Source organism: Giraffa tippelskirchi, chromosome 12, assembly GCF_054371585.1.
Source record: "Giraffa tippelskirchi isolate mGirTip1 chromosome 12, T2T-mGirTip1v1.2.pri, whole genome shotgun sequence".
Lineage (NCBI taxonomy): Eukaryota > Metazoa > Chordata > Mammalia > Artiodactyla > Giraffidae > Giraffa > Giraffa tippelskirchi.
This window is the reverse complement of record NC_137286.1, coordinates 2,003,904-2,024,717: the sequence shown is the minus strand read 5'-3', so window position 1 is coordinate 2,024,717 and position 20,814 is coordinate 2,003,904. Positions and strand designations below refer to the sequence as shown.

Here is a 20,814-nt window from a genome sequence, read left to right as displayed (position 1 = left end):
CGGGGGCGGCTGGGTGGCCATCCTCCTGCACAGCTGCAGCTCACACCACGCCGGGGAGAGGGGAGGCGCGGGCTCGCACGTCCTGGAGAGGGGGCCTGAGGGCGACGGGCAGCGGCACCTCTGAAGCCGAGTCTGCCAGTGGCTGCAGCACTGCCCGCCTGCAGCCTCCCTGCTCAGCCCAGCCCGGCTGCCAGCCCTGGTGAGCACTCCCAGGCCTCAGGCCAAACCATCCTTTGGCCCTTGTGGGCCACGCTGCTCCCTGTCCGGAGGTATGTGCACTCTCACGGCCCTGGGTGCCGTCAGGCTGGGGCTGTGTGGGCCATAGACACGCAGTTCCGCCAAGGAGGCACCAAGGGCAAACCCCAGGCTAATGGGGCAATAAACAGAGCTGACTCAGGAGGGGGCGGCTGGCCTCGCCAAGGGTCACAGGAAATGTGGCTGCCAGCTGCTCCTGAAAGGCCAGGCCCACGGGAGAGTTTGTGGAAATCAGGCAGAAAGGCACTGGAGAGGGACTAGGACTTCTCTTTCTTCAGCACGAGGCAGGAAGTACAGAAGGAAGACCCATTTATTCTTGTTATCAACGGTCAACCATCTGTAAGCGTGATGGGAGATTTCTGCATGAAGCGAAAACTAAAAGCCTCATAATGAACTCAGAAAATCATCTTAATTCTGTAAAAACAAAACCAGAACACCCCTGCTGGGCTGACACCTGTCAGGCCCCTCCTGAGGAGTTCTGGGTTCCAGCCCAGCCTAGATGCCACTCCTGCCTGGGAGGCGGGGACCAGCCATGTGCAGCGGCCCCTGGTCAGGTCTGAGCGGGAGCAGCCTTTCTCAGTTTGGAAGAACTGCGGATTCGGCAGCGTCAGCAGAACTCCCCCACAGGCCTGCTGGCCAACATACGCTTTGCAAACCGGCTTGCGGGGCGCTGCGACGAGCTGTAGTCAGGCCCCATGTCGAGGTCTGACACTGTCCACAAGTGGGTCACTCTGGGTTGACCACGGCCATCTGTGGGACACGGAACCAGAAGGACAGCCAACAGCACATTAGAGTCTTCCCAGAGCCTTTTCACTGCGGCTCTCCACCCGGGCAGTGGGCTGGCATGGGCCCCCATGCCCACTCACCCTGCAGCACAGAGAGGGGCAGGGCTGCGGCCGAACCCTGGGGACACGGCCTCCCGGCCCCGTGTGGGGCTCCTCCTGGCGGCTCTGGCCAGGCGGACCAGCATACGCACATGAAGAAGAGGGAACAGCCAGCCACGGGCAGCTCGGGCGGGCTGGCAACGTTTAAGCTGAGCAGGAGCTGGCTGGGCTGATTACCTGCCATCGGACACGAGGACCATCTACTCCTACCATCGGGTGGGTCAAACTATAAATAACAGCTTATCAGTAAAAGCTGCAACTCGCGTTTCATGCTGATCACGCATGCCATGTGGCTTCTGAGACACGGCCACGAAGGGACCTGCGCCAAGGCACATGGCCCAGGAGGGCTGGGGACGCTTCATCCCACCGGGGTCAGGGCAAGCCCCAGGTCCTCCAGCGGCGTGGCCACTCAGACCAGGTGCTAGGCAAGCGACCAGCAGTGCACAGACAAACCGCCCGCCACCCGTGAAACCCCAGGATGGAGGCCCGGCCCCACCGGCAGCCCTGCTGTCGCAAGTGAGGAGCGGCAGCTGCACCCGCAGGGCGTGACCCCCGTGACCCCTGTGAAGGGCGGCCCCAGCCGCGATGTCTCCCTGCCCCGGGGCCGTATGCATGACCCCCGTGAAGGGCAGCCCCCCACCGTGAGGTCTCCCTGCCCTGGGGCCTTATACGTGACCCCCGTGGCTGGCAGCCCCCACTGTGATGTCTCCCTGCCCCGGGGCTGTCTGCATCAGGGTCAAACACGGCGCTCTTAATGTGCTGTCTTCCTCTGAGAAAGGAGTGCGGACTCTCCACGAGACCAGGGCTGTGCTTGGCTGGGAAACCGGGGCGCTGAAGGGACCCCACATCCTCAGGGAGGTTATGCACCGCACGGAGCCGGGGGCCTGAGTCCAGTCACATTGCACAACTCAGGGTGGCGAGGGCCAAAGGGACAGTTTGTGGACTTTTTGATGGAAGGAGCCCGTGCTGGTGGGGAAGGCAGAGCAGCTACAGCAGTGATCCGCAACCTTTGCGGCACCAGGGACCCATTTGTGGAAGACAACATTTCCACAGACCAGGAGGTGAGGGATGGTTTCAAGATGATTCAAGTGCATTACATTGATTGTGCACTTGTTTCTAATCTCAGGCTGCTATTGATCTGACAGGAAGTCCCGGCCCATGGCCCTGAGGTTGGGGACCCCTGAGCTACAGGGCTCTGCCCCTAGGGAGGCAGCTGGGTCAGGATGAGCAGCCGCCCGGCGGCAGGGAGGCACCCCTGCCGGCCACCGAGTGCCGTCAAGGGAAAGAAGACCTGTGGTGGGAGAGACCCAGCTCTTAACTAAGCGGTGTTTTGAGAAACCAGAGTAAAGATGCTGAGTCCAAAAAAGGGCCCACTCCGGTCTCAGGATCGTCCTTACCATGGTGGCGCACAGCTCCCTAAAAGCTGCCTGAGATGACGACGTGCTTCAGGGGTCACTTCACCGGGGCTGGAGTGCGAGGTGGGGCCCCTCTGAGGCCCCTGCCCCCCACGGTTCTCCTCCCTGCTCACCTGCTCTCCCCGGAAGAGGGCTGGGGCCACTCACCGGATTTGGACCTTCCGTGGGCAGCACTCGAGCCGACAGTGAGAGACTGGGGCTTCACCGGGTCTCCGGGGGCAGGGCAGCTGCCGGTGCTGGGCACCTGGATGTACGGCCCCACCGCCGCCACCCTGCCAGGCGTGCTCAGTGGCGACTGTGGCGACAATGTGCCGTTCACGCGGCTCAGCTGTAAGGTGGAGAGAAAGAAGCCAGGAGAGCTGTCGGCCTAGCGGGAAGGACGGCTCGGACCTGAGCCGCGCGTCTACTGCACACGCAGGAAGCGCCACCAGCCCGGGAGCCCGGTGCCCAGAGAGGGTGAGCCCTCCGGAAAGGGCCCTGGCCCAGTCCTGTATGGGCGGGCCCTGGTAACACCAACCTGGGTGTGAGCGGTAAAGACCAAGAGCTGAGCGGAGACAGAACAGCCCCTGGGGCCCCTCTCCTGGGCGGGCAGAGCGCCATCGTCAAAGCCTGAGCTCTCCCACTTAGTCACTGTGCTGCCGTGGGCAAGTGACTGAACGTCTCTGAGCCTCTGCAGCCCTGTCCGAAAAGCTGGGGTGTCATGAGAACTGACGGAGACATACAGGACACAGAGTCTGGATGGGTGAGGCTCTGAGCAGCTCCCTGAAGGCAGCTCTGCCCTTCTCAGCAAGGACACTGCCCCACCACAAAAGCATGCAAAACAGAGATCTGACAGGAAGACACGGACCCTTAGAGTTCCCCAGACAGGCTCTAAGTGAGACATCCGTGCCTTTCCTCCAACTGTTTGCAAAAGTCTGCATGCATGAGCATGTGTCACTCTGGAGAAAGGGTCCATGATTAAAAAAAAAAGATTATTTTTATTTATTTTCATTGCTGCATGTGGGTCTTGTGGCACGCGGGATCTAGTTCCCTGACCAGGGATTGGACCAGGGCCCCTACACTGGGAGTGAGGAGTCCTAACCACTGGACCACCAGGGAAGCTCTAGGGTCCGTGATTTTGACAACCGCTCAAAGGTGCCAAAAACCTTTTGGTTGGAGACACATCTCTGCAGGAGCACCAGCCTCTTTGGGGAGATGCCCTGACATATCAGGTTCAATAAGCAGTAATGTCTGTGTAGCCTTTTGGGATGATTAATTTTACCCATCAACGTGGCATGGCTGTGATGGTATTTTCAACATTTAAATCAACAGACTGTGAGTAAAGCAGATTGTCCTCCACAATGTGGCTGGGACACCCCCATCAGTTGAATCCTTACAGCGACTCTCAGTTCACAGTAAGTGCATCAGGCTACACAAGGTCAAGGACTCTATGCACATAGCAGGCACGGGGCACCGTGACTCCAGGGCCAAAGCTCCCCAGTGGAGGGAGACAGAGCCGCCTGGGGAGGGTGCACCCTGGGGAGGGTGCATGGTGAGCAACAGCAGTCTGGGGTGCGGACGGGTTGGCTTGATCCCACACACCAGGAAACAACTGTGTCTTTGGGAATAAGCACTTACTTCTGCTGTCATTATTTATGGTTTACAGCCAATTCATGCTCTATCAGCTATGGCAGTGGGGGCAGCAGGATGGCCTTACAGCAAAGACGCACGCTCTGAGGGTGAACCATTTTCAGCGTTTTATCTCGCAGAAATACTTTCTTTTTCACATGCCTGAATTTTCTTCCCGTACAGACGCTCACGCAGCTCGTCGATCCGCTTGTCCATCATGGCCACCTCCGTGTTGCGCCTATTCAGGAGCTCCTTCTGCTGCTGGAGCTTTGAATTCTGTTCCTGGTTGAGCTGGTTACGAATCTTCAGAACAGAAAATACAATGTTTATGATTTGTCTTCATTAAAAGGTCAAATTCTCATTGTTAGGGGGATTAAAAAAAGGAAGAAGAAAAAAAGCAACATTTGGTCTTTATGTGTATTTACATACAGGCATGATCCCAGGTGCTAAATATTTTATAGGTACAGCATGGATGAAGCCAGAACATAATTCTTATGGAACAAAAAAAGAGCAAATATCTGCAAATGTGTCTTCAAAGTGTACAGAAGGACTAGTACATGTAATGACAGCAGGCAACATGCCTGTGGTCCTAGGGAATTGGGGTGGGAGGGCCACTTCAGTGATACCGTCCTGGACACGTTGAGTGACCTAGGGAGAGGTGTCTGGTTCTGCCCTACGCAGGAAACCCATGGGCAGCCCAAACACCAAACTGGATGTTCTTGTATCATTTTTTACAAATTGCTGCACACAAACTCTTAATTGTGGCATGTGCAATCTAGTTCCCTGACCAAGGATCGAACCCAGGCCCTCTGCACTGGGAGCTTGGAGTCTCAGCCACTGGACCACCAGGGAAGTCCCTTTTGTTATTTTAATAGGTTAACCAGAACTTTAAAAATATGAAATAGAGAACAGAAAACATCACAGTGCACTGCGCACAGGAGGTTATAAGCACTGTCGTGTCAAACTCTTTCAGATGCATACAGGTGCCAGCACATACATACTGGCACGTGTGTACAGACAGGAGATAACATGTACTTTTTAAGTTTGATTGCACTCAAAAAGTTGGAAATGTATATAAAACATTCATCATATTTTACCAAAGAAATTCTTAAAAACTGCACTTATTAACAATTGCTTAAAAACATAAAAAGTAAAAAATTCTTACATTTCATTTCATGCCATTTTAATATTGTAATATTTATATTACAAAACTTAATGGCAGCCATCAGCCCGTTTACTCCCTGTGATTAAAAATCCCCATTTCGTAAAGTGATAGAGTCCTTTTTCTAACAAGTGCCCACAGAAGCGCAAAACTTGCTTCTTGACAAACCACCTGCGGCACGACACCTTCTGAGGGCTGCTGTGACTGTGTCGTCCCGAAATCCACCCTGGGCCCCAGCGTGGCTGGACCGGTCGTGAGGGTAGGGCCTTCATGGTGGGGCTGCAGGAGGGGGGCGGGCAAGCACAGCATGTGAGGACACAGGAAGAAGGCGGCCAGGAAGGGGGCCCTCCCCATGAGCTGAGGCTGCCGGCACTCTGACCTGGGACTTCCAGCCTCCAGAACCATGAGACAGACCTGTCTGCAGTTTTAAGGCAGCCCAAGCTAACAAAGACAAGGATTTAACAATAGGCCTCTATCTTGTCAAAATACAGTTTACACCAAGGCCTTAGGTATTATCTGAAGCTTAGTTCTTTACCAGTTCATTACATTACCAATTAAATTCATATCAAATTTCTGTACTGAAAACATGCTAAGTGAAAGAAGTCACTCATAAAGAACTACAATTGCATGATTCCATTCATATGAAATTTCCAGAACAGGCAAATCCATAGAGAGGAAAAGGAGAGTCACAGTTGCTTAGGGCTAGAGGGGTATGGAGTTGTGGGGTGATGGCGAAAAGGTGTGGGGTTTCTTTTGCAAGTGGTGAAGATATTCTAAAATCGACTGTGGTGGTGGATACAGAACTCTGCGAAGATACTGAAAACCACTTACTTGTAAATGTTAAATGGGTGTATCATAAACTATGTGAATTATAGCTCAAAGTGGTTCAAAACATTCTTTTGTACTGAATACATTTGGTGCCTACTATTACATTAGAATTCATTCATTTCCAGTTTCTGAGGTTTACAGCCTACACTGGAAGGACGCCCAAAAGAAGGAAGTTTTAACAGAATCATTCCTCAAACTCAGGGGAGTTACCTGAAGCTCCTGGTACAGTCTTTTTAGCTCCACTGCTGCCGGTCCTGTCAGCTTGCCATTGTAAGGCTGGAACCCGTTCAGTTTTCCCTTCTTTAAATCTTCCAATTGTTGACTGAGTTGATCAACTCTTAAAATCGCAGTCTGTACTTCTTGCTTCTTTTCCTGGAACATGGCACTAAACCTTTCTATTTCAGCAGCTATAATTTCACAACAGTAAAGAAAAAAAACATAATTAGTTGACTTAGTTTTTTCATGGTATTTTGCTATTTTTTTGGTGATATTTCTTCATTTCTATACCTTTAACTCAACTCTAGCATTATCCTTGGAGAGAAAACCATAAGATGCATAATCTAAAACATATTTCAACAAGCCTTTGGAACATATGACTGCTCAGAAGACAATTATTTGCACTAGTTATTGAATTTTAATTTTGAAGAAATTACTTATTTCATTGGCTTGCTGGGTCTTAACTGTGGCATGTGGGATCTAGTTCCCTGACCAGGGCTTGGACCCAGGCTGCCTGCATTGGGAGCGAGGAGTCTCAGCCACTGGACCACGAGGGAAGTGCCTGAATGTTTTTCAGTTAGGGCAACTGTCCCAAAGCTACCTTGGTCAAGCCACTTAGGAAGCTCAATGCACCAAAGATACCACGGTGTGAGGGCAGGACCACCCAAATCTATCTTGCTTGTTACTGTAACATAAAGCAGGTGCTGGGCTTCCCTGGTAGCTCACATGGTAAAGAACCTGCCTACAGTGAAGGAGACTGAGGTTCCGTCCCTGGGTTGGGAAGACACCCTGGAGAAGGGAATCGCTACCCACTCCGGTATTCTTGCCTGGAGAACCCCATGGAGTCACAAAGCGTCGGACACGACTGAGCGACTAACACTACTACTACTAAAGCAGGTAGTAACTGAATTGAATAATAAAGTAACAATCCATGTACACCCAAAGTGAGCATTTGTATGCTTTATCTTAATACACAGACAAAACTTAGGTTGTTCAGTTAAAACAGAACCTCATGAGTTGAGCCTTAAGAGGACCCGAGCCTTAATCCAAAGGGCAGCTGCAACCGAGGTAGCAGAAGGGTCTCCCTAATACACTGCTAAGGCTGCAGAAGGCCTTCTAAGACCCCCTAGTCTCAGCGCGTGTCCCAGCAGCTGCAGCTGGCGGAGCGAAGCCCCAGTGCTTCCCTACAGCAAGCTCTGGCATCAGCTTGTGACCGTGGCGCCTGGAAGCCAGCCTCACTTGGTCTACACCTAAGGAGGGAGCGTGGGCACCCTGGGCCATGGCACATACACAGATTGCCATTCATGATTTTGCTGTAGTCTACTTGTCCTCTCATGGCACGGATCTTCTTCAGCTTATTTTCCTGGGCTTCAACTCGTTCTTTCAATTTCTGAAGCTTTTCATTTTCAGAAATAGACTGCTGCTGACGGCGCTCCTGTTGCTTTAGAAAATGTAAACGCTGTTCCTATCGAGAGAGAATAGCTAGCTTTGAACATTGAAATGCACGGTCACTTCTGTACACTAAAAACAGTTTAAGCAGATTCCACAGGATCTCCTGTTTTCATGAATATTAAAGAAATGCTAGACACTCCCTCACTGCCATCCTGTGTGTGAAGCCCAGCAGCCCAAGCTTCCTGCTGTTGGTACCAGGTTTCCCGTGCCTACAAAGCAGCTTCCACGGGTCCCTTGTTTAACCTCCTAAAGGAAATTAGTACTGACCAGCAAAAGATTTTACATTGAACAGAGATAAGGTGATCAGCAAGGAGATGAACCTCTAATCTGTTAAGCGGCAGGGACATTGGAGGAAGTGCTTGTTTTCTTTAGGATTAGTTCCTTCAAAAGGAAGCAAACATTTTATCATCAAACAAGAACAGGACAGTCCTACAGTAAAAGCATATGTAATAATCTTCAATAGTTTTTTTTCCCCACTCATGTGAAGGCATACCTTCAGGGTAACAGTCAGCACTACCTGTGGTCCTATCTGTATGCATGAATATACCTAAGGAGAGGTTTAAATGTGACTGTGCAGGCATGACACGTGCAACCTAAGGAAGGGAATATGCGCTTAAATATGGAATAACCCATATTAACTTGAGTTACACTGCTGAAAACATCAAAGATTCCTTTCAATAGCAGTACCCCTGAATCAATATTTGGAGAGAAAAAGAAAAGCAGAATTAGATGACATAATACCATGTACATTTCACCTTAGAAACATTATTAATGGAATGAATATATCTTCCAATTTACTTAGCTTTTACTTGTTCTTTATCCTTGTATTATTAAAAAATCCAATAAACTGCAAGACTACTGCCAAAAACAAGTCCAACTTAAACTATTATTAACATGAACGTGGACAGAGTCACATGGTCATTCAATAAATGAAAATAGCTGAATTGGACAATTGGTTACTAAGAAGATCTCTACAGAGAAATCAGTAAGAACTTGGGCAGTGATGTCTTCGTGTTCTCTGTGTAGCAATGTCAGGACATTTAAGATCATTACACCAGGAATCATTCTCAGCAGGCATGAGAGATAGGTCTGATGTTTTAGTCCAAGACTAAACTGTTATTCAGAACAGTTTTGAAACCAAGCTGGAGCCTGTGGGGCCATCCCGGGTACAAAAGCCTTTCTGTGCCACCATTTCTGGTTTATAGGAAAAAGGCTTCAGACTCTTACACCTTCCCTGAGTCCAAAAGGCAGACTCAAACAGTCACTAACAGGGAAGTGAGGGAATGCGGAGACAAAGCAGGAGCTGTCAGGAAACAGGGTCCTGGTCCCCCCGCCTCCCTGTCCCCCCAGGGATACACTTCACAATGTATCTTGAGACCCCCTGCAGAAATTTAGGCCCCACCTGGGTGGAGGATGGTAACTCCAGGCTGAGCACAAGACTCCTGGACACTAGCCTGTTATCTCACCACCAACCAATCAGAAGACCGTCACACCCTCTGCAGTCTTCACCCCAAATTTTGCCTATTACAAACAATACTTCCCCGGGAACCATAAGCGAGTTTGGACTTTTGGGCATCAGCCGACTGTGCCCCGTGCCCGGCCCCACAGTGAACCGCTCTCCCTTCCAAACTCCAACACTTCCATTGTGGTTTCTTTGCCCTCACTATGGGTGGGCAATCGTTTCAAATCCTGTGACAGGGTTCCAGTGACAAATCTAGTCCGCAGTGTATACCATGAGTGCCTACCGTGCCCCAAACAGAGTCCTTGCAGGGTGGGGTACGGGGAAGCCACTGTCTTCGGGGCCCATGACCAGTGTCTTATCGCGGATTGCTGGCTTCCTCTAGAACACTAATGCCAATCACGTCAGCTGAGAACACACCCAGAGGAAAAAGGAGGGGACGATGGAGAGCATCTTTTCTTTCCAAATTTTATCTACAACTGGGTTAAGTTCAACCGCTTCCTGTCCTGGGGGTCTGAGTGTGCAAGTCAAGGGTCAGATGCTCTTGCCCGATACTTCCTCAATGTCAAGAAGCCACAGTGTGCATTTCTTATCACAGAAGAGATCATGAAGAGGGACACTGTGTTCACTGCTGTGGGAGCACAGTTCTACTTACAAGGGTCAGCCATGGAATCTAAAATAATGCTGAAGAACACTCTTGCTGACCATTCCCCACTGCTGCTTAGGAACGTACCTTGGCGACCAACATCTGCTGCTGGTTTTCAATCTGCTGTTGCTGCCGAGCTGCCATATCGTGGAGTTCTGAGAGGGTAAGTTCAACACGTGGATTCCCAACCTACAGAGAACAAAACACGCTCAGAATTGAATGGATGTTTGTCTGCATCATCATTCTTCTCTAATGTCAGAATGCACACACATCAAGATTTTTAAATAGGCTCCCTAGAAGTTAGAGGAACATAAATTAGTTTACTTTCTCCTAAGAACCTTTCCTTATTGTTGACTGCTTCTATTAAATTTATTTGAGTAAATGAGGATGTCAAATGTTTAAGAGTACACAAACTAAAAAATAAATGTGCAGGTGACACCTAAGGGCAAATGTCACTTCACTGCCACCTGGTCTTGAGAAGGTGAAATGCATCAAAGATTCTGAAATATAAATATCTCATTAAAAACACCACAGGTATGGCCTACACCAAAGACTGACCCACGATCGACAGAGCATTATCCACATCCGGAGGAGGGGCAACTGCTGGAATCTGAAAGTATGTCCCCATCCTGTTAATGACAGGATGCAATTTTATTGTGTTCATCATGGACCTTGCTCTAAAGTAATTACTTTTCACTTATGAATTCATTTAAGCCTTAAAATGACACTCTCAGGCAGAGATCATTACAGCTCCATTCTACAGATGAGAAAATAAGCAGGGAGAAGTTCAAATAATGTGCCCTAGCTCAGTTGCACAGACAGAGACGGATGCAGAGGCTTGTTCCTGACCATCTCTTACAGCACCCCCTTCTAGGCTGGACATGTGATGTGTACTATATCACACAATCTTCACAACAAACCTCTGCAGGCAGATGAGCCCACACTGCAGAGGAATCCTAGGGAAAAGTGAAAGGACATGGCTAAGGACACAGAGCTGACAAAGGGCCAGAGCTCCGACTCCAGCCACGCCTGTCTTCCTCCAGCCTTCTCCAGCCCCGTGGGTCACGCCACACAGGTGCGCAGCCCCTCGTTGGAGCTCCACTGTCCATCTCTGGGCTCCTCTATACTCTGAGCCTCTTGTAACTTTTCACAAGGGTACCAAGCCTTGTTCCTCCGACTCCAGTCCTCCCCAAATCATATGATAGTAAGCCCATTCTGGACTCTTAGAAAGTGGAGTCAGGATTTAATTAACTGGAGCCTCCATTCTGTTTATCTAAAGTCCTGAGAAAGCAATGGGGAGCAAGTCCCTCTTCTAAACCAGATACTGTAAACTGCCAGGTTATAGAAACTTCATCTGAGATTTGTTCATTCCATAAAAATGCCCCAACTGTCACAATGCACTCAAATTTCTACTTTACTACTAATAAAGTGTTCTACTTTCCATCTACGGAGATTTTTCCAATCACCACCACAAGAAATTTTTAAATTATTTATTTATTTTTGGCTGCGCTCGGTCTGTCGCTGCGCATGCTTTCGCTAGTTCCAGCGAGCAGGGGCTGCTACTGGTTGCAATGCGTGGGTTTCTCACTGCGGTGGCTTCTCTCCCTGCAGAGCACAGGCTCTAGGTGTGTGGGCTGTAGCAGTTGTGGCTTGCAAGCTTAGTTTGTCCCATGGCATGTGGAAGCTTCCCGAACGAGGGACTGAACCCATGTCCCCTGCACTGGCAGGTGGATTCTTAATCAGGGAAGTTCAACCAATGGTATTTTTGAAACTTTCAGAAACATATTTTAGACTAGAGAAAAATGAAGTACCTGTAACAAATCTTTCTATTTACATTAATTTCATAATTTTACAACTTGAAGAAAAATACCAAAAACTCACCTCTTTGGTCTCCCCTCCCCACCAACGGCTTAAGATAACAATGAAAAGAAGACAGTGGAGAAACTGAACTGTTGCGTATTCTGATATTTATACTTGTGAACAAGACAGCGCTCTTTGTATGCATTATGTTATGTGTATCTCTAATTATAAAACTAAGATATATTCTATTGACATAAGTAATTCAGATATTATATCTTTAACAGAAAATTTCCCTGGTGGCTCAGATGGTAAAGGGTCTGCCTACAATGCAGGAGACCCAGGTTCAATCCCTGGGGCAGGAAGATCCTCTGGGAAGGAAATGGCAACCCACTCTAGTACTCTTGCCTGAAAAATCCCACGGACGGAGGAGCGTGGTAGGCTACAGTCCACAGGGTCACAAAGAGTCGGACACAACTGAGCCACTTCACTTTCACAACATCTATATGTCACGTGGGCCAGCCCAACACAAAGCTCTTAATCTGAAGTTGAATAGAAATTTTATTGATATAGATATTACAAACAGAAAACTGTATAAATCTGTGTTCAACTCAGTGAATTACTTCAAAGTGAACACACCTATGTAACTTAATTTCATTTTAAATGGGTTATAAAAACACAAGCCACCATAAACTTGTAAGTCAACAGATATGCAACATTTTATACTTTAGTACAAATTCCCTAATTTGTTCAATGTGAAAATTTAGCAGAAAGCATCTTTTTGGTTTTTTTTTTTAAAGAAAACAAAAACCTCTGATGCAAATTCGATCCTTTCATGACAGGCCTAACAGCATGTATTCTCTCCATGTAAACTAAACCCCAGAGGAATAATTTTAAATTCTCCATATGAACTCAATTTATTCCGACAAACCTATGACCTAATTTCTCACTTATTTCTCTCATTGCATCTAATGAGGAGAAATCAAAGCCCGCTCCCTCGGGCGCTCTAAGGCCCCTCGTTATGGTGGTTATCTGATGAGCTCAACTCCAGGTTACAGGGAAGACAAGTCACTTCCACGACCAGTAAAATGAGTGGGAAAGTTCTCTTGGGACAGCTCGGCAGGCCCAGAGAAAGGACTCAGCCCTCCAGCCTTGACAGGGTGAAGGGGTCAGGAGAACTGAGTTGTTTTTTGGTTTGAGCACTATATGTGTTTGATATCATGGTAGGTCATTTGCCCTTGATATGCCAGATATAATCCCAGACACTGTGAGTAATAAACAAGTAAAATGCAGTTGCTCCCTATTTCCTAACGAGCGAGCCTCTCTTCTGCTGAATGAGGTAAGAACCTCACATGGGAGGAAATTAGGTTACCCACCAAGTGTAACTATGAGGAATGGAACCGGAGCTCGGTTCTTTATCCTCATATTCTCCCTGTGAAATAGAAAGAGCATTCTCCCCGCACAGCGGTGAGGACCCGCACGTCCCCGTGCGCCCCTGTGAGAGGTGTGCTGTCAGCCGGCACCATCTCGGAAAGCCTGCAAGCAGCTCAGAGAAGCAGGAGCACAGTCAGCTACCTTGGTCCACCTACGACCTGCAGGCCTGAGAACACACATCGCCTCCTAAAGCCTCCTACCCCAAAGCAACGAGTCCAGATGAGAAGCCGAGCCCTCTTTACACTACTGTTTCTGACTTTACAGAAATTCTGCGTAAAAATATCATCTCATGGGCTTGAGAACAGATCCTCCAGCCCAGTCAAGCTCTGGATGACTGTGATCCTGGCCAACACCTTGATTACAATGTCGCAAGAGACCCTGAACCCAAGTCACCCAGCTAAGCCCTGATTTCCTGACCCCTAGAAACTATGTAGATACTATAATGTGCTATTTAAAAATATATATATATAAAATTTCATAGCACTCTTAATAAAAATCTCATGATTTTCTAATTTTTATGTTCCTAAATTTAAGATTAGCAACTTAAAAAAATTGATAAGCATATATTCTAACCCATTTCTGATACAAAACTTCAAAAACATATAATGGTAGTTAAGTTAACAAAATGAAATGACAGGCTAGTATATTAAACACACAGTGAAATTTTTCACATTTACTTTAACTGAGGCATCATTTACAGACCATAAGCACACCATCTGAATATGCTGCTGCATTAGCTGACCACCGCACATTGCAGTGTAACCACTACCCGGTCAGCACAATGGCTCCGTCATCCCAGAAAGCTCCCCAGTGCGCTTCTCAGGCAATTCCATCCCACCCGTGGGCCTGGGGGTGGCTGCGCCACAATCACCAAGTCCTGTGTGCTCGACAAGTTCACCAGACAGGGTCACGTCCTTGAGTCTGGCTTCTGTCTGTCACCACAACGTTTTAGATTCATCCATGCTGTTACCTGTACCAGGAATTCCTTCCTTTCTGCTGCCAAGTAGTATCCACAGTTTTTATTTTCCCGTTCATTTGCTGATGAGCATTTAGGTTGTTTCCACTCCTTAGCTATGAGGAATAAAGCCATCTTGAACATTCACGTACCAGTATTTATGTGGACAAATGTTTTGGCTTCTCTTGGGTAACTGATGTCAAGAAGTGAAGCTGGGGACTGAGTGTTGTGTGGTTAAGCATTTGTTTCACTTACACAAACTGACAAACTGTTCTCCAAAGTGAAGCATCATTTTACACTCCCCCAGCATATACAAGAGTTCTAGCTTCACCTCATCTTTGCTGACATTTGATGTTGTCAGGGTTTATACTGTAATTATCCTCTTTTTAAAATAAAATGTTAACCTCTTGGTGAAGAAAGAATCTCATATAATGGTATTTTATTTTGATAAGAATGAAAAAGGTAAGCATAAAAATGTTCTTAATTAAGCTATCAACCACAAATGCAGTATAATCAGATTTCCAGTAAATAAGCTAGCTCAATTTGCTAAAAGTTAGACGTAAAGGGGGACTTATTGGCTAATGTCTCATTTGTACTAATTATGTTGAATCACAACTAAGAAAGCTAACAAAATAATGTATGCTTGACAAATAGGCTATCAGAACTAGATTTTTTTTAGATATTAACTACAACTCACTTGATAGTTATGGTCAAAAGCGCAAGATCACAAGTCAGTTGATAACATGGCTTTAGTCAAATGTATTTTCATCTCCTCAAATCATTTGTTTTATATATAATTTTGAAATTGGTTCTGTAATAATTCATTTATTAAAAACATATAATAAGGTTTCTCAACGCAAACCATTGTAGACAATTACGCAATATACTTGTCTTCCATCCTAAGCCTCTAATTACATGTTTTTATCGATACTTAGTCTTTCAAATATTAGTAAAAAGACTTTGCTTTATATCCCATTTATTGTACTATGAAAACATTCTGCCAACATGTGCTAAATGTATTTTTCCAATATGTGCCAAAAACTATCAAAGACCGCAAATTTGTCTACGAAAACAAAAGGATTCATCGCCGCGCACAGTATCTGTTCAGTTAACGACTCTTCACCGCCACAGTTCCTAAAAATGACGCCATATTCCAGACAACTTTCTTTTGGCATAATGACTCATTCAAAAACACATTAAATAAACGCTGTGTTGTTGTTGTTCAGTCGCTAAGTGGTATCCGACTCTTCGCAGAATAAGAAATGATATTGTGACGCTGCTGCTGCTGCTGCTAAGTCGCTTCAGTCGTGTCCGACTCTTCGCGACCCTATGGACTGCAGCCCACCAGGCTCCTCCGTCCATGGGATTTTCCAGGTAAGAGTACTGGAGTAGGGGGCCATCGCCTTCTCGACTGTGATGCTAGTTTCAAGCAAACAGTCAGTTTGAATGAAGCGCGTCCCGTGTGACTCCGCTGGGGGGGGACCCTTGGGAGCTGGGCAGGTTTCCCCAGACGTCACCCCACGCACCTCTTCAGCCCTCGTGCCTCTTCCCTTTGTGGCTCCTGCACGGCATCCTCTGGCTGGGGGACCCCACAGCCATGACTACGGCCATATGCTGAGCTCTGTGAGTCCTCCAAGCAAACTGCTGACACTGGGGGTGGTCCTGGGACCCCCTGATACAGGCATACACAGTAAGGACAAAGCAATTTGCCTTTACACCATAAAGTCAAACCAGATCTTCAAAACTCTATTGCTCAAGTGAGCTCCGAATGCTTATGGCAGTGTGCACATATAACCTGGAGGTTCCCACACTGGCAGAGCAACAGTGTCACATGAGGGCCTTCCAGGCCCACCTCACACTTACTGAATGAACAGTTCTGCCAGTGGGGCTGGGGTCTTTATTTCTTAGACACCTGACTTTGTGACCCGCACTTCGCGGAGAGCAGTTGCCTCAGCACCTGCTAGCAGTCATGGGGCACACAGGCTCAGGTGCTGTTATTCTAGGTCCAGGGTGCACACAAAAACATTTTTGGAGAAGTATATTTTTAACATCTTATTAACTTTAAAAAATGCACATAAAAGTGCTTTGTAGACAATAAAGTGCTTCACAAAGGTAACGTATTATTAGGCTTAAAAGGCAGATGTGTGTGCCATAAACACATGCCTCTTAGATGTCATGCTTCCAGCACAAGAGTCATGCCTCCTCGCCAGCTCTCAGCCTTCCTCTAATTATAAGCTCGCATACAGGCTGCAAACACAGCTTTAATTTTGGTTTCAGGTTTCAGTTTTGTTGATCTTGACATGTAAACATCATCTCCACGTTAACAATAAACAACTTCATCCTGGAAAGATCAAGGACCTATCGCATCAAAACTCACCATACTATATTACTGGTCTCCTTTCCTCCTGAGTCCCTTCCGTTTATGATATAAACACACACACAGTCCCCGCCTATTTGATATACTTATTTCACCTCCCTTGAAGTTCAGGGGAAATCTGTCCACAGGAAATCTGAGGACACAAAGGGATCTTCAAGATTCTGTTGGACAGGTAAGTTCTGAATGCTTCCGACAGTGGGTACACGCACCCTGGAGGTTCCTACACCTGGCAGGGGAACAGTCATATGAAGTCTTCCAGGCCCATCCCAGTCTTACTGAAAGTTCTGCCTGTGGGGCCTGGGCCTTTATTTCTTAAGACTTTCTGAAGCACATACGTCTGCCAGAACCCCTCAGAGGCTTCAGACTCAGAGTGGACCAGTAAGTCAGAAGGCAGGAATGAGAAGAGGATTTGTGGAATGATCTTTAGCAACTGGAGTATAAGGAAGGTGATTCCTTAATCCTGACATGAGGAACAGTTCTCCCTGAGGGCACTCAAGAGAAGAAAATATAATCTAGTTCACCACTTGGCCCTACAGTGGCTAGTATTTGAAAAATCTAAAACACCATTAAATGCTTGTCAACTTGATAACTAGTGTATAAACAAAGTATAGAAGTCTTTAATTATATTTAGATAAAAGTACACAAATATTGTCAGCACTGACAACATAAAAGTACAGCTGAAAAAGCTAGAAGGTAGGAGGGAAAGGGAGATGGAGAAAAGGGGAGGGGTGCTGACACCCTCGTCTTACAAGAAGGGAGGTCCAGAGACATGGTTTCAAGCTGATTTTACAAAGAAACAGAGATATAAGTATATCATTTAAAGTCACAATGGTAACCAATAAAAGAAAATCGCAAGCCAGTAACATGAAGTTGGAAAGTAGAGGGGCAAAGTGACTTGCTCCAATTCAGCTAGTTAGAAAGCTCTGAAGCCAGTGTCTGAAGATGGGCCCTCCGCACTCCAGATCTGTGCCTCTCACCTGTGTGTGGCCGTGCCAAGCACTGTGCTAGGCAGTAACCTGCTGAAGCTACAATCCAGTCAGGGCAGGGCCAGAAAAAGAAACATTCTTTAGCCTGAAAATTATTTGGAAAAGTTACTACGAAAATTTCCAGAAAAGACCATGATGAAAATTTCTCTCATTCTTCATTATTCTCTCATTCACTCATTGTCATTCATTCATTTCTGCTCTTTCAACACATATTTCTTAAAAAGAATCCATCTGCTTGGACAAACTTCTTCCCCTATAATCGATGTTAGGCCTTTTCTCCAACTCTATCCCATATGACAAAGGAAATCCTCTCTCCTGGAGATACCTATGGACTTCAACCCATCAGCCATCTTGTCTTTTAAAATCTGACAGAAGGATCAAGACATCAACACTGACGGCACAAAGCAAGCCTGCACGCCATCTCTCGGTCCAGAGACGACGAGCTCATCTGCCTCCGGGGGACCGAGGCACGCGGCTGCTCTTCCAGGACCTGCTGTGGCAGCAGCACGAAAAGGGCATGGAGGCCGCTGCCCTGCTGGGACCACCCAGTGCACGGGCACCGTGAGGATGATGAAACCGTGACCGCTCAGGAGGGCTGCGTCACACCTTCCCAGAGACGAGTGAGATGCTCAACAGAGACGACGACAGCCACCGTGAGAGCGCAAGGGGAAGCCTACGGCAACGGGGCCAGGGGCCCCAGCAGGGAGCTCCCACACACACACTGAGAACACGGGGAAGCCTGTGGTGACGGGGCCAGGGCCCCAGCAAGGAGCTCCCACATACACAGCTCTAGACACCAATGCAGACCCCACCCCGACAGGAAGAGGCGTGCCGTGTCCCCAGAGGAAGAAACGCCACTCACGGCCACCAGCAGAAAAGAACCACCTCCTCCTTGCCTGGCAACAATGCAGCTACGGAAAAGCCACCAAACTTCAAACTCCCAGTTTCCTCCAAAAGACTTTTTGTTGATAACAGCCCCTCCCAAATTCCCCTTCTCCTCTATAAAAAGTGTTTCCTCTTGTTTTAGAGGACTTGCATGTGGCTGTCCATAGCTGCATGTCTTGAATTACAGTTCTTTGCTGTTTCCAAATAAACTTGTTTTGCTGGTAAATAATTGGTAGTTTTACTGTTTTAGGTTAGTACTACTCAAAAAGTAATTCTTTAAAAATAGATTATACAGCTTCTCTGGTGGTTCAGTGGTTAAGAATCTGCCTTACAATGTAGGGGACACTGTTTCCATCCCTGGCCCAAGAAGAGTCCACAGGCTGGGGAGCAACGAAGCCCATGAGCACAGCTACCGAGCCCGAGCCCTGAGTCCACGTGCCCCGAGCCCTGCTCTGCAACGAGAAAGGCCACCTCATGAGAAGCCCCCGGTGACTGCAGCTGGAGAGCGCCTGCACACGGCAATGAAGATTCAGCACCGTCAAAATAAACATTAACAATTAAATTATAACCAAAATTCATTAGTGCCTATAAAAGGCAATTAAACTTTTCCAACAAAATTCATATTACTTACCCCATTTTCAGTGCGTTTTTCTCCAGGTACATTTGTCACATTTCTCTGAGTTCTTTGTTCCTGGCTCTGACGGCCACCTAGAGAAATGAGAGTGCCATACTAGAAAAACAGTATTTTATAACTTCTTCACTAATTCAAATATTTACTAAGCACAAGCATAAAACACCAGGCTGGACAACTCAAAAATTAGTACAGTTGAAAAAATATAATCAACCTGTATACATAAAGTTGTTTAAATGAATTTTTTTTCTATATTCTATTTCAGAATCTTGAAACTGATTTATATCAAAAAGTTTCTAACACTTAAAAATGGTCAAGATGGTAAACTTTATGTTATGTGTATCTTACACATATTATCTATTTTTATTAAAAATTAAAGCTTTTATTATTTTAGGAGACTAAAATAATGACCTATATGGGAAAAGAATCTAAAAAAGAATGGATATGTGTATATATATAACTGATTCACTTTACTGTAAATCTGAAACTACCACAGCATTGTAAATCAACTATATTTTGATAAAAATTTTAAAAGAGACAAAAATAGAACTTATAATATCCAATAATTAAAAAACTGATGCACAAAACTGATCTTCACTGCTAGCGTTGGAACGGAAATGGGATACTATCTTCTGAATTCTCCTTTGTTCTATAAAAAAATACACATTTTTTTAATTTTAAGGGTTTCAAATTTAAACTGGCAAAATTCTCCTGTCATTTTTTTTTAAAACAAATGAAGTGTGCTGCACAATTTTGTACCAGGTGAATCTAAAGTCATATAAATGACTGTGATGTGTTGAATGCCTGCTCCTACCTTCACTCATCTCTCCAGCCTTTACCTGATGCTGTTTTGAGAATTATCACACCCAAGAGCCTGCTTTATTACTAAGAAAACATAACTTCAAAGGGTCATGAACCTAATGTTAAAGAGAAAAGAATAACATGTTTTCTTCTATTTATTTCCTGCTACTTTGAAAATTCTGAAGAAACATTATATTACGGAAAATACTGCCTCACCTTAAGCCATACATTCTCAGAGAGTGCTATCACCCCCAAGGAAGCAAAGACTGGCTCTTAGGAGATTAAAAAATCTTACTCTTTTTATGCATAAAGCAAAGCTACTGAGTACATAAACAGACACACAGTACATCTGATGGAGAAGACAGGGCAAGTAAGAATACAATATCCAATCAAGGGCCCTTAGGGAGGCGATTAATGGAACTGAGGTTAAATAAGTGGGAATGAGAGAGCACGCACCCGCACACAGTCACAGAGTCCACAAAAGGGGCCTCATCAAAGCCATTTTCTGTTAGCGGAAATCACACACACACACACCTGGGGTACGGCATCTATCAGTGTACAGTGTAAATTAAATTCTTAGTTAATAGTACTTTTAAGAAATAAGGTGCTCGGGTTAATTTAATATTCTATAATTGCTGCTTCTTCCAAACAATAAACAATCAAATTAGAATACTATAAAAACACAGAGAAATTATATCAAGTGTCACTTAATCTCTGATGGTAAAGAAGAAATGTGATGATTTTGCACTCCAAAGTCAGAAAATAGTTAAGAGCCGACGTTTAGTGAGCACCGCACCAGGACACCTCATTAACTGCCACACAACCCTACGAACCACACACATAAGGAAACGGAGGCACAGGAATGTGAAGTCAGGTGCCCAGGGTCCACACTGAGCAAGCAGCAGGACTAGTGTTGAACCCAGGCGGCTCCACTCCAAACTCCACTCCATCAGCTCCGCATTCTCGTCAACGCTCTGCACATGACCTGCGTCGAGTTCCTTTACACACAAAGCTCCTGCTCCC

The 20,814-nt window shown here is 46.5% G+C and overlaps 1 protein-coding gene across 24 annotated transcripts in view; it reads right to left on the bottom strand.

The window, feature by feature from the left end:
* Positions 1-20,814, bottom strand: part of PPP1R13B (protein phosphatase 1 regulatory subunit 13B) — a 77,079-nt gene that overhangs the window by 7,846 nt on the left and 48,419 nt on the right. For 23 of the 24 annotated variants that reach the window (XR_014070870.1, XR_014070873.1, XR_014070872.1 and 20 more), the window contains 6 exons: positions 18,991-19,067; positions 10,013-10,114; positions 7,659-7,833; positions 6,363-6,559; positions 4,325-4,465; positions 2,702-2,882 (listed from right to left, as the gene is read on the bottom strand). Coding sequence is in view for 19 of the 24 variants with exons in the window: in XM_081548570.1 (XP_081404696.1) it covers positions 2,702-2,882; positions 4,325-4,465; positions 6,363-6,559; positions 7,659-7,833; positions 10,013-10,114; positions 18,991-19,067 (873 nt within the window). In the remaining 5 variants the exon portion in view is untranslated. Of the gene's footprint in view, positions 1-2,701; positions 2,883-4,300; positions 4,466-6,362; positions 6,560-7,658; positions 7,834-10,012; positions 10,115-18,990; positions 19,068-20,814 lie in introns of all 24 variants that reach the window. The other variant, XM_081548556.1, reaches the window with a different exon arrangement.